The following is an 18,543-nucleotide window of genomic DNA, read 5'->3' on the forward strand; positions in this document are numbered from 1 at the left end:
AAACATCTTTTCCCAAATGAAGATAATACGTGTATTAACCAATTGTCTCCCTATAAATTTCTTAAACCTTTAATGCAAGATTACACATTAAAAGCTTAAGGACAACAGATGAGTCAAAAAAAATTATTATAGATTTTAAAAAATAAAAATCATCTTGAAAAAAAAGGTATGGCAGATACATAAGACCCAGAGAACTTAGACTTGGCAGTTAACCAAGTCTAAGATAACGTGGGTTTAGCAAACATGTCAGACCCAAAGAACTTGACCTTGAACTTAGTAGTCAGTCAAGTCCAAGATAGTGTGGGTCTAACAAGCATACCAAACCCAAAGAACTTAGACTTGGCAGTCAGCCAAACCCAAGATAGCGAGGGTCTAGCAAACATGTCAAACCCAAAACATTTAGGCGTGACAGTTAGCCAAGCCCAAAATAACGTGGGTCTGGCAAGTATGACAAGCTCGAAGCATTGGGATTCAACTATTATCAAGTTCTAAGGCTATATACTTGATCCTAGACGATCATCTAAAATAAAAGTATTGAAGGCATGACAAATCGCTCTGCCTCTTTATCTAGAATAATCATTCATATCGATGTAATGATATCTCTATACTCATATGTGTAAAGGGAAGAGATATTTGTCTCTCATTAATATCACCGAAAGCAAAGGCTTTCCAATCTTTCTATTCTCTGAAAACGATATGGTCCACGAGATATAAATACCCCTTGAACCATCCAAGTAAGAGTTCAAAACTTTTTATTTCTTAAAATAAACTAATAGATTTCAAAGCATTAATTAACTTAAAACTTAAAAACAAATATTTTTGTTTCTTGAATTTAAAGCTCTTGTAAATCATTTATTGTCTTTCTTATTGTCTTTCTCGTAAATATATTGATTTTATCATTAGATGATCTCTAAGTACTCCCGATGGAGAATATTTTTGCAGGTAATCAAACTTTTCCCAAAATTTCTTAGTCTAAAGAGAAAAAATCAAAGTATAAAAACATATTAATTAATCATTATCTCAAAGATTAAATAACTTATTATTTACATATTTTTTATTTTTGGACATCATCAATACTGTTTATAAATATAAAAAATAAAAAATAAATAAAAAACCCCACGAATCTCAAAGCCAAGCAGTTTTTAAGAGTGATGATAAAGCTATTTTGACTCTACAATCTCAATAATATAGAGCTTTACAGTCCAGAATGAAGCTCAAGCCACAAGGAGGAATGGTGCGGTGGAAAAGGCAGATGTTTCTTTCTATAGAATTCTCTTTCTTATATGGTTCTCCTCTTTGTCAGAGTCCTTATCCAGCTCTTCCTCACCTTGACTCCCTCCACCATGGTGGACCTCTTCCATCTGATTAGTTGGAACATATGACCAATCCCCCTTCGCCACCTCAGTGAGGAACGCGGTTTTACCTGCTCTATCATACTGACGGTCTCCTTAATGTCTTTGCCTTCTTTGGCTTCCATGTTGAGATTTTGATTCCATGACTTGCTACAAGGATCGATGAAGACCTTAGAAACTGTGCTCTTTTCCCATGAGGCAGCACCATTGTCCTCAAACTTGATTGATATAAAGGAGTCTGCAAAAGCTTATTAAATTAAATTGAGATAACAAGTTACAAAGAGAAAAGGGATCAAAAGATATGGAAAAAATAACATATTTTGTATACTATCTACTTGGAAGCACAGATGCATGTTGCGTTTTAATTGCATCAGTAATTTTTAAATACAAATAAGCGGAGACTCATGCAGAGTATTAACCATATAAAACATGATCTGCAAGACAAGGCATCCTAAGGGGTCCGTCGTTTGGTTATGCTTGCATGACCTATCTGTGTGATGAATATTAGCATGAGATAATTAATCAAAAGGAACTGCAGCTGTTTGATTGTGCACTGATGAAATTATATATCCATATGATTAGCGCTATCTGTCATTATATCGAAATTCATCTTTTCATGAACTCTTTTCCTACAATAGTATTGTGGGCTAGTTTTTTCCTCAGTAACGTGGGCTATGTAGGTTCATGAATTACAAGTTTTTTCCTTTTATTTTTTTACGTGCTTGATTTACAGTAGCAAAACAATTAGAAATAATGAAACACAATGATACTAATAATTAAAAAGTTTCTAAATCTCATCTGTTAAGAAGTGCGGACTGATCAGGATGGTATGTATATGTACTCTGACTGCCTCTACTTTTGTCACTACACAAACAATAATTTTGCATAGACAGACTACCCTCGTGCTGGAAGGAGTTCAAGAACAGCAAAGAACTGGGACTCTTGTAATAATAATAGCACTGACAATCAAAGTGCCAAACAACAGCAGAAAACATTTGCAGCAAAAATTATACCTTCTTGACTGGTGGGTTCAGCATCGTGATCAGAGTTATTAGACTTCCAGTTCCGAAACTCAAGCCGATTTAGAAAAGAACCAAGAGCGAAAATCTTTGGAAGGTTGATGGGTGGCTTTTTGTGTGTTGTGCCTTCATTTCTATGAACTGCTCTAGCAGAAGGAAGGTTGCCTTGCTTTGCGGCCAATATGAGGAGCCTCTCACTCAAGCATAGTGGACAAACCCCAACAACAACCTCTTTGGGATGGAAATAACAGTATGAATTGTCTTCTGATCTATAGGCATTCATGGTTTGGTGATAGAGAGGATTTAGTGGAAGAAAGAGCAGGAGAGCAAAATACTGTGGAGTTATTGGGGAGAGAGAAATTGAAGTTAGAATGTGTGTTCGTTTGCTTGTATAAACTACATATGTATGGTGGAGTGAAATTTAAATTAATTAATTGAGGGATTAATTACATTCTAATAAAGAATTCATTGGCAAGTAAGATTACACTACTGAATGAAGATGGCACCCTAATAAATGTTTGAATCAGTCAAGTTTGAAGAATATAAGAGAAGGGCAGTGACCTGTGGGTATTTCAGAGACATTCATGTACACTGGGTAAATTTTTTTTTTTTTCATGGTATGGTGAGGTTTTTGGTTTGAAAACGCTGTTTAATTCATATTTTTAAAAAATAAAAAGCATAAATTATGTTAAAAAATAATTTTTAAAACATAAAAATAGATCATTTTAATATATTTTTAAACAAAAAATACTTTAAAAAACAACTACAAATAAAATTCGAACCACATTCAAAAGTCCATTTCCCTTTTGAGAGAAACCAAGAATTGCTTAAGAAGTGGGTTTTTCTTGGAACTTTCATGGAACTCGCTCTGCTTGTCTTGCTTCTTTTCACTTTTTTCTAACTTTTTATCCAAAGCAAGTTCAGCAAAGCTAAAAAAAAAGGGGGGAGGGAGGGGATTTTCCCCGAAAGAAAACGTCTAGTGCTGAGGTAATTAATTAGTAATTAATCAACAATGGAGGGGCCTCAGCTTTTTCGATCTTTCCACTAAAGAAAATGTGCAATTGACTATGGTGGCTAGCAATCCTACTCAGAAAGACAAGCTTCTGTTCACCGAGAAGACATTGGATGGTGGAATAACGGTGAAGTCAAGATTTGCAACTCCCATTTAATTTTGGAACCTACTAGATGGCAGTACAGACAGGTATGGCACTGGAGTGGAGGTAAGGTGCTCTCATTCTACTGGTTTCCAGGAACTTGTCCGCTCTGTAGCCTTTCTTCTTGCTTTCTTTCTTTTCGTTTTCTCCAGTAAAACTGTACGTCATTTACTTTAATTCAATCCACTGTAAAATATATCTTGGGTTATAGTAAAGTAATGATTATTTTACCTTATTTCTTTTGATTTCTGAGGCTTAGCTCGAGAGTAGTAGGATATTACTTTCAGACATTTTTTTTTTTGGTAGGTAACCCTTCAATATAAATTCAATGATTTTCAGTTAATAATTTTTAGTTAGGGATTGTAATAAATAAAAAAATCAACTTTAAATTATAAAAATAATAATGTTTGTTCTTGTTTTTATATGATAAATGTTTTGAGAATTAAAGTACAAATACTTGTTCGGTGCATAGTTAAACTCAAGAATATTAGGTCTAGCAGTTTACTAGACTCTTGTGTATTTAGGCTCAACATATAGCTAAACCAGAAATAATAGATCTGATAATTTTCCAAATTCATATTTGATTAGGTTAAATACTTAACTAAACTCAATAATATTAAATCTAAAAATAAACTAGAATTATATCATCTGAACCTATTTATAGCAATAAATAAATTTACAGAACTAATCAAATATAAAAATATAAAAAAAAATAAAATTACTCCTAACATTTTATAATCTCGTTAAAATTACACTTGCCTACTTAGTTTTAAAAAATTGCATTTTGCAATCATGATCAGAGAAATATTTCAAATGGAAGGAAATGACCGAAGTTCCCCATACATATTATAACAATAAGAGACACCAAACAAGAGGTTTTTTCTCCCTCCCTCTCTCGTGTAGAACTTGTGATTTCTCTCGAATCAAACAACATAGAATTACTATTGAAACTTATTTATTGCACGAATTTGTGTTTCAACGTTGCTGTCTTTTCTGGGTGGTGGGATCTCTCATAAGTTTCATCCTCAAATCAATATATAGCAAGTTAGTTTTAATTTATATTTTTTCAAATCATGACTTTGAAATTTAATGATAATGTGTTGTGATGTGGTAAAAAAAAATTGATTATTTAATTGTTTATAGGTTGTTTAACTCTATAACTTTAAAAAAATCAAATTTGTTATTATGCAACATTAATCTTGAAGAGCTAGAAAACCCTAAAAAATTAAATGATTTTTCTTTAATAGATAATAACCAACATAAAAAAATATGATTTTGAAAGTGAAAAACCTTTTATTATTGTTTATTTGAAAACATAAAAAGAATCCCCAATTGTAATTTAAATTGTTCATTGTTGCCCAGAACCTTAATTGCTTAATTTTTTAAAAAACATAAATTATTGTGCAATAAACCCTTTATTAATTATGCTAACCAATTATTGAGGATAATTAGTAAGGATAATTAGTAATTTTTTTGTGGAAACTCTTTAACACTTTTTTTATGTGAATAGTTGATTTTAGGCAAGGATTTGTAACTTGTATAATTGGAGTTGGTTACGAGTGTATTTGGCTTGAAAATGTGGTAGTTTTTTTTCACTCGATGAGGTCTCTTGTGGTGCGCTCTACTTCAAGGCCCAAGGCCTGTGCTTTTTCAAGTTTGTAATATCAGTAAAATGCTTGGGAGAGGGCATCAAATTCAAGGGCTCTTAAAGTTCACCGTTCTCTGATCTTTACCAAAAAGTAATACCAGTAAATATATAAGAAAATTTATTGCAGGATACGTGTAAGAACTACGAGAGTTTCTAACTCAAGATTCATATAACTTCGAGAGTTCTTCAAAGAAAGCCTTCCTAACGGCCTCTCTCTTGAGCTTGAGAGCTGCAGTGACTAGGCCAGTTTCAGGAGTCCATGGATCAGAAAGCAATTTGATCTTTGTTGGGATCTCAAGCTTCTCCAATCGTGCTGCCTTTGCTGCCTGCAAATTAATAAAACAGGAAAACTTAAAACATTGAAAAGATGATGATAAAAAAAAAAATTCAGGCACACTTTCTACAATATCTGGAGCATTATTGTGAAGGCGGAAAAGTTGCATAGCTGAAAAAGACTGCTCCTCTTTTGCTGCTCGTAGAAGGGAGTTACGGTGGTAAAATCTTGAGCTAGCAGGCAAGGGCAAGTGCTCCGCCAGGCATTAAGACAATTCCTAAGAATACTTTCAATGCAGTCTTTGAAACTCCCACATCGGGGAACATTGATTATGCATCACAATCTAGATAATACAACCATCTAAGACTAGCTTATCTGAAATACTATGGTTTTCTATCTGATGTGCAAAAGTTCTTACAAAACAAATGCATGGTCAGAAGTGCTTTATGAGCAAGGCAAACGTTGGACCCCAATCTTGGCAACACTCAGAATGGATGAAACTAAAACCATCACATTTCTTTACAAGTTGGTCAGAAATTTTATTCATAACCATTTTATGCCTGATAAATTCAAATAAAGGCTCTACAAAAGTCTCATCTCCTAAAATCTTGCCAGTCGTATTTCATGAGCATATTTTGGTCTCCAGTTGCTTTATTATTTGAACAGGAGACTTCAAGAGTGTTGCACAAATGTTGCTTTTCAAGTTTTTCTAGTACTTTGTGCCATAAACATTGAAATGGGTAAAAAATATAAGCTAAACATCCACTGGCACCCTTTTCAATTCTAGAAGCTAAAACATGATCAGAAAGGCATACCTTCAAAAGTGATGCCTGCAGTTCTTTTATTGTTTCTTCTTTCTCACACAACTCCGCAAAATCAGTAAATGCAATTCCCTTCTTTGAAGCCCATTCTTCTAGAGCAGGTTGCGCCGCCACTACAAGGGCTACACAGTAACTATGAAATGGATCCGCATCTAGCATTATATTCTCAACATAGGGGCTCACGACAAGTGCAGCCTCAACCTGTAAGGAAAATGTTAGTCCCAACAAAAATGTGATGGAAAATAGCATTTTATGATATATACCGATACCTTTCCTAAGGAGATATATTCCCCATGTTGAAGCTTGACTATATCCTTTTTCCGGTCAATTATCTCAAGGCAACCATCAGCGTGAAATTGTCCTATATCACCTGTATAAAACCACCTCATTCCTCTCTCATCAACCTTTCCAAAAAAAAAAAAGAAGCATAGTCAAACTTAAGTCGACATTTTTCCTTCAGCACACGGTTCTATAAGATAAACACTGGCATGAATCTTTGATATGTTACCTTGTACACCTCTTTTGTTTTTGCTTCATTTTTAAAGTATCCCAACGTGACATTTGGACCACCAATAACTATTTCCCCACGAGGCATTGGTGAATTGCTAATTAAATACCCACCTTCAGGCCAATCTATTAACTGAAAAGGAACACGTTACATTATTAAAATTTAAGAGTTCATTCACTGACGTATAACAGTGAGACAAGATGATCCAATCAGAACTATAACAATAATGAAGAAAAAACATGCACAACATTGAATTAATGGCAAAGCATCATATAACAACACTAAATGATAATGTTTAAACAAGAAGGCATGTTTATCCATTAATTGACAGGAACTCCTAGCGTAAAAATATATTGCAATTATGTGAAAACCAGGATTCTAGAATAACCATTGGAAATCAACATAGAACATCAGCCAACAACAAAAACCTAAGATCAAAACTCAAACTCCACTTCTTTCCTGAGCTAGCCCCAGAAGGCCAAATCTCAGAGGATATGGCAATACATGTGGATACCCACAAAATCACTGCTTAAAAGCACCCCAATGTCATGTATGGAGACTCATGACATATATTTCCAACTTAAGCAGATCGTTGTTCATGACTTGGGAATTTCTGAACAGATCAGCATGAGCTATTTCAAAATTGACATTTAAATTTTTAATCATAGCTTACCTTAATATACGAGCAAGGGACTGGATTACCAACTCGACCAACAGATGGATCATCAAACTCAGAAAATGTCCCACCAGCACAAGTCTCCGTGAGACCATAACCTTGGCATATTGGAGCCCTGTATGAATCCATTGATGTTGGTCAGGGGAAGAAAAAAGAAAAACAATAAACCAAAACGTAAAGAGTGGAGAAAGGCCTGGTAAAAAATGATAAGCCCTGATAATGTGGGCAGTCATTGATGTTTGTGATAGTAATCATAGTGAAAGATGAGGATAGATTCATCTAATCATGCATCTACACAGCTAAACATTTTTGCATGTTAGGATCTAAAAAACAACCATTAAACTTGAGTCTTCATGTAAATACACAAGTTCTCTTTTCTAAGTGGAAACCCATCTTCTATATTTAAGTCTTAAAATAGAATTGAAATAAAGAAGTGACTTAGGGCTCAAAATCCCATCTGCCACGTTGCATGAATTTAGAAATGAAAATTGCAACTGCAGGAGGGGTTATAACCATGATGCCATGCTGTAATTATCTTCTGATGCTTCGCTTGGTAATTTTGTAGCCCTTTTTCAATGTTACTGAAATAAACAACGTTCAGGGATGGAAATATAATTTTTCAAAACATTAGCATGATTAAATATCTCAGTTCCATGGTTAATAGATCATTTATACATAACGATACACAAAAATCTGCTAAGGCCATACTAACCCAAGGCAAATGTTGATAAATCTTTGAGTATCACCAGAAAGAGGAGCACCACCGGAAAGCAAAAAGCGGATGCGACCTCCCAAAACTGCCCGAACCTTTCTAAACACCAGGAAGTTCCACAGAAGCAATTCTATGCCCCTAGCGCCAAACCAACTACCATTAATTGCAGATATTCGACGAGCATATGCAAAATCAAACAATTTCTTGGTAAGGCCACCCTTTGCATCAACCTGAAATGTCAAATATATTTTAATAACCAACGTTGTTTTCAGGGAGAAGCCATTCAGAACCGCGCGCGCGCGTGTGAGAGAGAGAGAGAGAGAGAAGGGGGCAGAAATGAGAACTTGTCAAAATTCCCTAACCTTCTTCTGCACACCATCTCGAACACGATCAAGAATTGCTGGAACAGCTGCCATTACAGTTGGCCTTAAGACAGTAGCATCCCCCTTGGTTCCCCTTTTGATCTTGTTTGATGTATCAGTGAGTGTCATTGGGGTACCATATCCTATAGCACTTCCAGCACCTGCAACTACATTCTGTAACATAAACAGTGAGGTGAAGCATGTATATACTTGTGTGTATGAATGTACTAGGGGATATGAGAAGGCATATAGCTACTGTGGTTATGTAAACTGGATAAATGCTCCATACCTCAGCCGCTATTTCAAGGATATGAGCCAATGGTAGGTAAGCCAGATAAACATCCTTGTCTTCAAGGCCAGTAACAATTGTCCTGACAGAAGAAACTACAGCTAGGACATTACCATGTGTCATCATTACACCCTGTACAGAATGGACATAATAGATAAATAACTAATCAGTAAGCTCTGATATGGGATTGTATAATTATTGAAAATGCCAAAAACATAGATGGGGATCGGTAATTCTTACTTAAAACTCTAAACACTATAAGAAGGTAAATCAATATATTCTATGGTAGTGCTTCTAAACGAAGTCTTTAACATAAATTCTCATAGCATGTCAATCCTGAATGTCAAGAACCATAAGCACCAGCACGGGCTTAGCAATACCTAGGATGCGAGCAAATATCCTCAATTGAGGCATAAAATAGATGGATCATTGTTAGTCTGCTATGTTATGTACAAGTCAAACATATGGAATGTGACCTTTCATGGAGCCTTTGAGCTTTAAGTCAGAGCCAACTTCTCATCAATGTAAACAGCCAAGGAGTAAACTAGTTTGGAGAGGAGGTTAGGAGGATCCTTAGAACCTTGGTAAATTTAGATTCCTCGCATAATCAATTCAAACACCGCATACAGATCCAAGTTACTCCTCAGTCAACAACTAACCAATGAGAAACCAACTAAGATGCAACATGGTGAAGTTGAACAAGCTAAAGATGAAGTGGAAGATGCACATCATATAATAGATGCTCCTAACCTTCGGCAGCCCAGTGCTCCCACTTGTGTACATTATAACTGCAACATCTTCTGATAGAGGTAAAGCAGCATCAACTGGATTTTCTCGTCCAAGTTTCTCCACATCAGCTACTGACACAACTCTCCAGCGACCACTCTGCGCCACAGATGATGCACTTGATGGAGTTTCATCATCCATACATATGATGTATTTTACTGTTTCAAGCTGTCCGCTTACTTCTGCAAGCTTTTTCAGTTCTTTGGCCCCACAAATCACAGCTGTAACTTCTGTCTGGAGTGAAGCAAACTCAAAATTAAAATTCAGAAATATGCTGCAATCAGACGAGTAAAAATTTATACCAGCATGCTACCTGCAGTCAATCATTCAGTGCACAGCAAATAGGGTTATAGCAATGCGGAAGTGTTTGGGGTAAATGCCTATCTAGCGAATTGGAGCATTGACTAGACAGAGTGAGAGAGAGAACCTCATTTAATGAATAGCAAAGTGCTTCCTCGCCCAAAGATGCGTAGATGGTAACCACAGAGACATTGCGCCTAAAACAACCCTGATACGAGATAAACACATCAGCAACTCAGGTTATTATGTGAGGCATAGGATGGATTTTGGCCTGCTGAAAGTAATACACCTACACATTCCGTTCATGAACTAGATAAAGGAATGTGAATTCCAAAGAGTTCTGTAGAGAAATATACTTGATAAAAACTCAAGCTCCCTTGCATCACTTTCCATATAACATGCTCCTTGAAAAAGAAATTGCAATGTGTGAATATATAAACATGATATTCACAAAAGAATGAGCACCTGCAAGGAAATAAACCACTCTGCTCTTGTATCAGCAAATATCGCAACACGTTCCTCACTTCTAAGCCCTAGGTTAGCTAAGCCAGAAGCAAAATTGCACACTTTTTCAAACACTTGCCCATAGGTCAGCCACTCATACTCTCCCAAATGAAGCTTCTCAAAAGACCTTCCATTGGCAGAAACTTCAGTGTCCTTTGAGATTAATGTCCTCGTTCCAAGCAAGCATTTATGTCCATGTTTCTTGCACGCCATCTCAAAAAGTTGAGCAAGAGTGGAGACACCTTCCCATGCAGTTTCCAAGAGGGTTGGAAATTGAGCGTTCCGAATCGCATATCCCGGTTCCCCACCGACATCAACAGGCACCCCACGTTTCTTTGCATTCTTTGATTTTTGATAGAGAAGAGTAATTATAAGGGGAACCAGGATAGCAACTATATATGGAATCATCTTTCAACTATAGCCCCTGATTCTACCAAATCTTTCTGAGTCCTGAAAACAAACAAAAAACAACATGCATTATTTTGTCTGGGTTGTTGCCTTGTACCGATCAAAGAAAAGATATCATCAACAACAAAATGATGCTCCATGGATTATCTATCTATCTATGTATCCAGTGAAATTAAATAAATAAAAAAAGTATTATTAACAATGAATAACTGCGACAGCTCAACAAAATTGAGAAAGAAGGAAAGATGCAAGAAAACAAACACTCATAATTACAAATATCAAAAGGGCATGTGATCTATAACATAAAACAAATAAATAAATACTATTAAAAGACATTGTAGCAAAAATCTGATAACATTGAACGATGAAAGTTTTGTTACCGGGCGGGCTGGCTGGCTTCGTTGAGTAGTGCGTCCGAGTGGAAATGAGTTAGCAAGATTTCAAGAATGACAAAGGATTTATAATTTAAGGAGAGAGGGGATCGAAACGGAAGCGTTTTAAAATAACAATCCTGGAGATGGAGGGAGGAGAAGGTTTTTTTTTTAAGAGGTGGAAACATAAGGTGGGAATGGAGGTTCTGACTTATAGCTTACAGGTGCTCCTCCTCGAACTTGTTTCCTTTTTTATATTTTAAATACGGTGGAGAATTAAGTTGGTGTTAAAAGTGTTTTTTTACTAGAAATATAATAAAATAATATTTTTTAATTTTTAAAATTTATTTTTATATGAACACACGTTTCAATATCTGACCATGTTAAAAAATTAATTTAAAATTTTAAAAAAATCTTAATCAACACAAAGACAGTTGGCTGCTTCTGGGCCATGCATTTGGCAATTTCATGTGGTCCATATTGTTCTGATGGCTCTGCGGTTACAGTTTAGTTTTAAAAGTTTCCTTTCTTTTCTTCCTTCTGGGACGAGAGTTACGGTTTTGGCCTTGACAATAGATATTTTGGAGCTCCAACTAGCGAAAGGGGTGCGCATCGGTTCGGGTTTTGATAATAATAATAAAAATAACAGATAAGAATATATATATATATATATATATATATATATATATTAATTAACAATACTCTGAAAGTAGCAGGAAAATACCGTTACTTTCCTCGAGCCTTTTGTTTTCATTATACTAATACTTTTTTTGTCTTTTTTCACATATTTGGTTTTTTTTCCAATTTCTTTTTAAACTAGTTAAGAATTTAACTCTGTCATTGAAAAAAAAACATTATAAATTACTATAATATTTTCTTGTATGATTTTTTTTTATGATTTTTTTTTCAAAATAATCCTTTTCGGTTTTTTTTCATATTAAGCTGGATGGGAATTTAGCTTTGTATTTTTTTATTAAAAAAACATTGTATATTACTACAGGATTTCTCCAACATGGTTTTTCTTTCAGTACAATATTTCTCCATATGTTTTTTTTTAAATTATCTTTGTTGAATTTATTTTTTTAATATTGAGCTGGTTGAGAATTTAGCTTTAGCTTTCTCCACATGTTTTTTTTCTTTTTTTTTGTTTTTGCTTTTTTATTTTTTTTCTCAAAATTGTCTTTTTTTTGTTTTTTATTTTTTTAAGAATTATTTTTGTCAATTTTATTTTTTAAATATTGAGCTGGTTGAGAATTTAGCTCTGTAATTTTTTCTTTAAAATACTGTTGATTGCTACAGTGTTTTTCCATATGGTTTTTTTTCTTTTTTCTTTGTTTTTTTCTAGAATTGTCTTTGTCAATTTTAGTTTTTTTTATATTGAGCTGGTTGATAATTTAGCTTTGTAGTTTTTTTCTTGAACAAAAAACATTGTGAATTGCTACAGTGTTTCCTCACATGATTTTTTTCTTGCTACAGTGTTTCCCCAAATGTCTTTTTATTGATTTTTTAAAAAAAATTATTTTTGTCGAATTTATTTTTTTCATACTGAGCTGGTTGAAAATTTAACTTTGTAATTTTTTTCTTTAAAACAACATTGATTGCTAAAGTGTTCCTCACATGATTTTTTTGTTATAATTTTTTTTAAAATTATCTTTATCAATTTTATTATTTTTAATATTGAGCTAGTTGAAAATTACATCTGTAGATTTTCTCATGAAACACTATAAATTGTTACAGTTTTCCTGCATAGTTTTTTTTCATTTCGTTTTTTTTATGATTTTTTCCAAAATTATCTTTATTGATTTTAATTTTTTAATATTAAGTTGGTTGAGTTTCCTCGCAAAACACTATAGATTGCTGCAGTGTTTCCCTACATGATTTTTTTTTCTTTTGTTTTTTTATGATTTTTTTTCAAAATTATCTTTGTCTATTTTATTTTTTTAATATTTAGCTGGTTGAGAATTTAGTTTTGTAATTTAATTTGTCTTGAAAACCTTGTGATTACAATAATGTTTCTCCATATAATTTAAAAAAAAACAATTATGATTTTTTTTTACAAATCCATGACAACGCACAAGCATACTATAAACCGACAACAACACTAAACATGTTCTCTTTTATATATTAGAAATAATATTAACTTCATGTTTTAAGAAAAGAACGCAAATCTTAAGGGGGGGCTATGGTGGAACTGTGGAGGAGATCGAGAGAGAAGGGTGGAGAGGGGGAAGGGGACGTGCGACTGTAAATGTGAATTCTAGGGTTTAAGTCTTTGGAAGAGAGTTTTTTATCAATACCCTTATTAAATTAATATAAATTTTAATCTTTTGATTAATTCAATCCGGTTTGATTTGGTTTGGTTAAATCTATTTCAAAAACCTTAAATTAAAATCAAACAAAACCTGTTTTTTTTTTTAATTAAGTGTTTTTGTTCAGTTTTTTCATTTAATTTTTTTTATTTCTTAATTTTATTGGTTTTTTTTTGTCTCACCCCTACTTTGTTTTTTTTTTACTTCATATTTGTCAATGTAGCCACATGATTTCATTTGCCCTTTTTGAAATTTATTTTTATTTAGTTATATAAAAATTAAAATAAATATTTGTAAATAAAAAGATGGTTGAAGTTTTGGAGAAAAATATATAATTTAATGAAAATTATCTTTTCTCATAATTTTTTTAATATATAATATCATGTCTTTTTTTATAAACAGTATGATTTATCGAATAAAAACTAATGCTATTTAAAATAAATATTCATAAAATTCTAATGACTTGAATTCAAGAGGAAAAAATCTATTTCTTTAATCAAAATTTCATTTTCAAATATACCTAACAGTAAATTGTGGTTGTGTTTTTATTTCCAAATATACTAAAATATTTGGAAAAAGGAGCACTGTGCACAACATTGTTCCCCTTAACCTTGATGCTCTACTTCCTATGTAATTCATATGAACAATGTTGTTTTTTGTTTTGATGTTAAAATTTTTTTATTTGTAATTTTATCCTTCCATGTTAAATTAGCATAGTTTTAAATGTTGAGATCTCTTTCAATTTGCATTTTCTCACATATACAAAATGACAAGGAATATTATGATGATGGATTAAAGATCCATTTTGCAAATTACAGCTTCTTTTACTTAATTGCAAAATAAAACTTTTTTTTACTTAAACAAAGGGATTAAAAAAAGAATGACCAAACTTAACAAAAAAAAAGGACCCCATTTGGATATGGGCACAAAAAACTTCAATTCGCTCTCTCATATTGCTATAAAAAAATAGATTAAGTTTCAATTGTTTTTCATTTGAGTTTTTGGTTTTGGATTTTTAACTGATTGAATGTTGGTTCAAGGCTAGAAATGAATATTTTTAGGTCGATGAGGTGTTTTTTAGAGTGTTTTGAGGTGAGAAAATGATTGAAAATAGGTTTTATATGTCAAATTAATTGGAGCCTGATATTCCATCATCTCTAATGCCCAAAATTTGTACAAGCAAGTGACACATTATTTACCACTACAGGTGATACGTTGTTTGCCTTTAAAAAAAAACATAGGATGGACGTCATGTCTTCCACTTTAATACCATCTTTTTTTATTATAATACCTCATCAGAATACATGGAATCCTGATTGTAATACTCCCTTTACATTATTTGTTATATATAAGAACCTAAAACGAAAGCTAATGACAGTAAAGAAAGTAAGAAGAAACTGAAGACTGAAAATTGTCTTAAAATTACATGGACTTTCAATTGACGAACGTAACAAACCCTTTTAGACCAAAAAAAAACCTAAACAAAACGACTTCCAAATGGTATGAAATTTGATATTTATAGCGAATTTATGCTAAAAAACTATAATTTCAAGTTTGATTTAATTCCGAATTGATTTGATATATGGACGCGAAACTGATATGAATCAACCCCTTTGAAACCTGAATTTGGAACCTAAACAAAAATGTTCAAATGAGTTGAAAATTAATATATTGTGCAATTTCACCCTAAATAACTAGAATATCAATTTTTACACAATTACCATACAATTTGATAAGTGGACATAAACAGAAGCGAAAAAAACTATGTTGTCCTAAATAATGTTTTCTGATTTTTTTTACTCTAGAAAGAAATTTTAGAAAGAAAGAATAATATGACACCATTTTCTTAATCCCAAAAGACTCAATTCAACGCAACTAATCAAGAATAATGTAGGAAGAAGACAATCTGACCGAAACTGATTTCAAACAACATCAGACCCAAAACAAAGACAACACAAAGAAAAATTAACACAGAAGGTAAAAACAAAAATATAAGAAATAAAAGGATATAACCTGATTAATGGATCCAAGCTCTGATATCAAATGATGTGAACCTCGTGGTCACGTGGTCACGCAACCCACAATCAAGATTGATATATGATATCGGAAAGCCAAAAAAATATCTGATAGGAGTGTGACACAATGAAACCTTCCTCAAGGCACCAAAACTATTGGAATGAAGTAGAATGATGCCACGAAGCCAATTAATCTTCGATAAGTCAGATTTAGTTCGTTCAAGAATTGAAGAATGCAAAAATTACTCTTACACATTAAAAATAAAAAAATTCAAAAGTAATATTCATCAATGGCTGCCAAAATTTTAGTTACATGAGTTTAAATAGTTCTTAAAAAATTAACCTTAATGAATCCATCCTTGTGGGATGAATTGACCCACATATAAAACTGACCCAAAAACCCTAAACTAAAAAGCCTACCTCATCCAAACAAGCCTTGGATCCTAACTCAAAACCAAGTTTTAATTGAGCTCAAACATGAAAGAAAATAATAAAACTAACTAATCTATCATGAAATAGCACCAGTCTTTCTTTTCTTATGTAGCTAAGATGAATAAGGAATCCTTATAAGAAAAGGATTCTTGAACATTAATGAATCGATGCAACTCTTGAAAATTATATTTCAACTCATTAAAGATTATTGTGGAACTAGAAAATTCCTAAAACAAGCTGACACATCCTTTTAGAAAAAGGATTCTTGCCAAATAGGAAGTCCACAGGCCAAAAGGAAGTAAATGACAAAATTCATACAGCTCATTCTGACCAATATCGCAAGTCCTTTCCAAACTCCGATTCACCTGAAAATTTATCCTAACATAGAAAATTACCTTTTGAATCTTCTGGTAAAGTTTTAGCTCAATAGTGTAAAAGTGAACAGTAGAAAATTTTACACCAAAATCCGAATCTGACCTTGCTTGGGTCGTATCACAAGGTTGAACCATATCAAAAGGTTATTCCTAAATTTCTAACTCTTTTTGAGAAATGACTCGAATAGATTCTCCTAGAAAAAAAGGTATTTTGCAAAGTAAACATTGGATTCCAAAACAAGAGTTTTGACTTTTCTAAAAAAAAAGGCACCTTACTTTTTATTGTGTTGATTTTTCTCATTTAATGGTAAAAACCCATAATTTGATGTTATAAATAATGATATATAGCATATAAACAAATCATGATTTCATTTAAGAAATTTTTTTCTTCTCTTTTTAAAGGCTGAAACTTATTAACATAAACAATTTTTTTTATCAGAAATGGATTTTAAAAGCACGTAACATTGATTAAGATTCAAGTCTATGAAAGAATTAAGTATATATGATGCATAAATGATGTTTAAAGGTGAAATGACATAAAATCACTTATCCAGTACATAAATGTTTTAGGATTGTCGCCTTGATTTTGATATTTTAGTAACTAATTGCACCTCAATCTTAATTCTCCAAGTTTTATCTCGTTTTTTGTCATTGAAATTTTGTCTTCAATTCTGGACTTTGCGACATTATTAAGGAGATTTTGGAGAGCCTTTCATTTTATTTTTTTCTCTCTCTTTTATAACACTTTTATTCTATTCTCTTTTAAAAGGCTGAAACTTATCAACATAAACAAATTGTTTTTTTTTTCAAAAATAGTTTTTAAAAACACGTAACATAGATTAAGGTTCAGGTTTATGAAAAAATTGGGCATATATAATGCTTGAATGGTGTTTAACGATGAAAAGACATAGAATCACTTATTCAGTACATAAATCTTCTACGATTGTCACCTTGATTTTAATATTTTAGTAATTGATTACTACTTAATCTTAATTCTCGAAGTTTTATCTTTTTTTGGTCGTTAAGATTTTATTTTCAATTCTGGACTTTGCAATATCATTAGGAAAATTTAGAGAGCCTTTCATTTTATTTTGTTTTTCATTTTACTCTCTTTTATAATACTTTCATCCTTTTCATACTCTTCCTGTTTTAGTGTAATTAGAGAATTTTATCAATCATCTAAGATTAAAAACATACCCCCAATATAAGGAATTATCCTAGTTTTGGTTATTATCCAAGAAATATTTAAGGCTTGATGGGGGATGATGAGGGATATATTGTAATTTATAAAGGATAAAACGAATATGGTTTTTCTTTATCTTAAATACGTACATGCTCATATTGATAAATCTTAGCCTTATTCAAATATCATTATTAATTAAGAAACCATGAGGTTAACCTCATAGAAGAAGTGGTTAGATTATGACCCGTATATGCACTGTTTATTATTATTTAAGTCATAAAATCATTTGATTCTATTTTGAGCATAACTATGTCATTTTAAGCAAGCTTTTTTTTTAAGGTTTATTAGTTGTGAAAAGGTAACTTTATTATTCAAAAAGAAGGATCATCAAGACTTTATATTTTAAGATTTATCAAGGATGGAATGGATATTTTAATAGTCAAAAGAAGAGATAAGTTGGACTCTATCTTTTAAGGTTCATCAAGATCAGAAAAGGAGATTTTGGAATTCAAATAAAGATTGCCCTTAACATTTGTATGATATGTTTTGGATTTTGATTGATGAATTTGTTAAATGTTACTTTCACATAAACATATCTTGATTCTTAAAACAGTAATTGAATATAAAGAAAATAGCACAATTAAAAAGACATATGATGTAGTCCTAAAATAACAAAGTTTTAAACATGTAAGATGATTATATTTCAAAGTTTAGGCACCTATTTCGCGATGGCCATGATATATTTGTTCACTAAATCAAAATTCAATTTGAACTTCTCTATTTTATAGAGTCAACTACTTGATCCATTAATCATCAAGATAACATCATACCTTGGTTGCCCGCTTCAACTATCCTAAAACCTCTATCGACTATGTTGTATTCATTGCTTTTCTCTTTAAATGATAATTACCATGCTTAATTAAATTGTTTATATACTTCTTAAACCTTTTAAGATGATTTATGGAGTAGCCCACAACTCCTACATGATACTTATATTTAGCATTTTTGTTTATACCATTTAGGAAAGATGGTTGGATGGGTTCGAG

At 32.3% G+C, this 18,543-nt stretch overlaps 2 protein-coding genes across 3 annotated transcripts; both read right to left on the reverse strand.

The window, feature by feature from the left end:
- Positions 1–992: 992 nt before the first annotated feature.
- On the reverse strand, positions 993–2,893 carry LOC133694062 (uncharacterized). The gene is made up of 2 exons (XM_062115485.1): positions 2,366–2,893; positions 993–1,590 (listed from the first exon to the last, which is right to left on the reverse strand). Exons 1-2 carry the CDS (start codon positions 2,652–2,654, stop codon positions 1,280–1,282), a joined length of 600 nt encoding a protein of 199 aa, XP_061971469.1. The 5' UTR covers positions 2,655–2,893; the 3' UTR covers positions 993–1,279.
- A 2,326-nt stretch (positions 2,894–5,219) lies between these two features.
- Positions 5,220–11,428, reverse strand: LOC133694675 (long chain acyl-CoA synthetase 9, chloroplastic-like). 2 transcript variants are annotated; one of them, XM_062116310.1, is made up of 12 exons: positions 11,194–11,428; positions 10,367–10,855; positions 10,029–10,109; positions 9,566–9,835; positions 8,816–8,947; positions 8,527–8,700; positions 8,165–8,394; positions 7,450–7,567; positions 6,777–6,908; positions 6,538–6,672; positions 6,263–6,469; positions 5,220–5,499 (listed from the first exon to the last, which is right to left on the reverse strand). In XM_062116310.1, the coding sequence occupies exons 2-12, from the start codon at positions 10,811–10,813 to the stop codon at positions 5,332–5,334; spliced, it is 2,094 nt and encodes a 697-aa protein (XP_061972294.1). In that variant the 5' UTR covers positions 10,814–10,855; positions 11,194–11,428; the 3' UTR covers positions 5,220–5,331. The 2 variants fall into 2 exon arrangements, with proteins under 2 accessions (XP_061972294.1, XP_061972295.1); XM_062116311.1 differs by lacking the exons at positions 10,367–10,855; positions 11,194–11,428 and adding an exon at positions 10,258–10,360.
- Between the last annotated feature and the right edge of the window lie 7,115 nt (positions 11,429–18,543).

This window comes from Populus nigra, chromosome 5 (genome assembly GCF_951802175.1).
Source record: "Populus nigra chromosome 5, ddPopNigr1.1, whole genome shotgun sequence".
In the NCBI taxonomy this organism is placed as follows: Eukaryota; Viridiplantae; Streptophyta; class Magnoliopsida; order Malpighiales; family Salicaceae; genus Populus; species Populus nigra.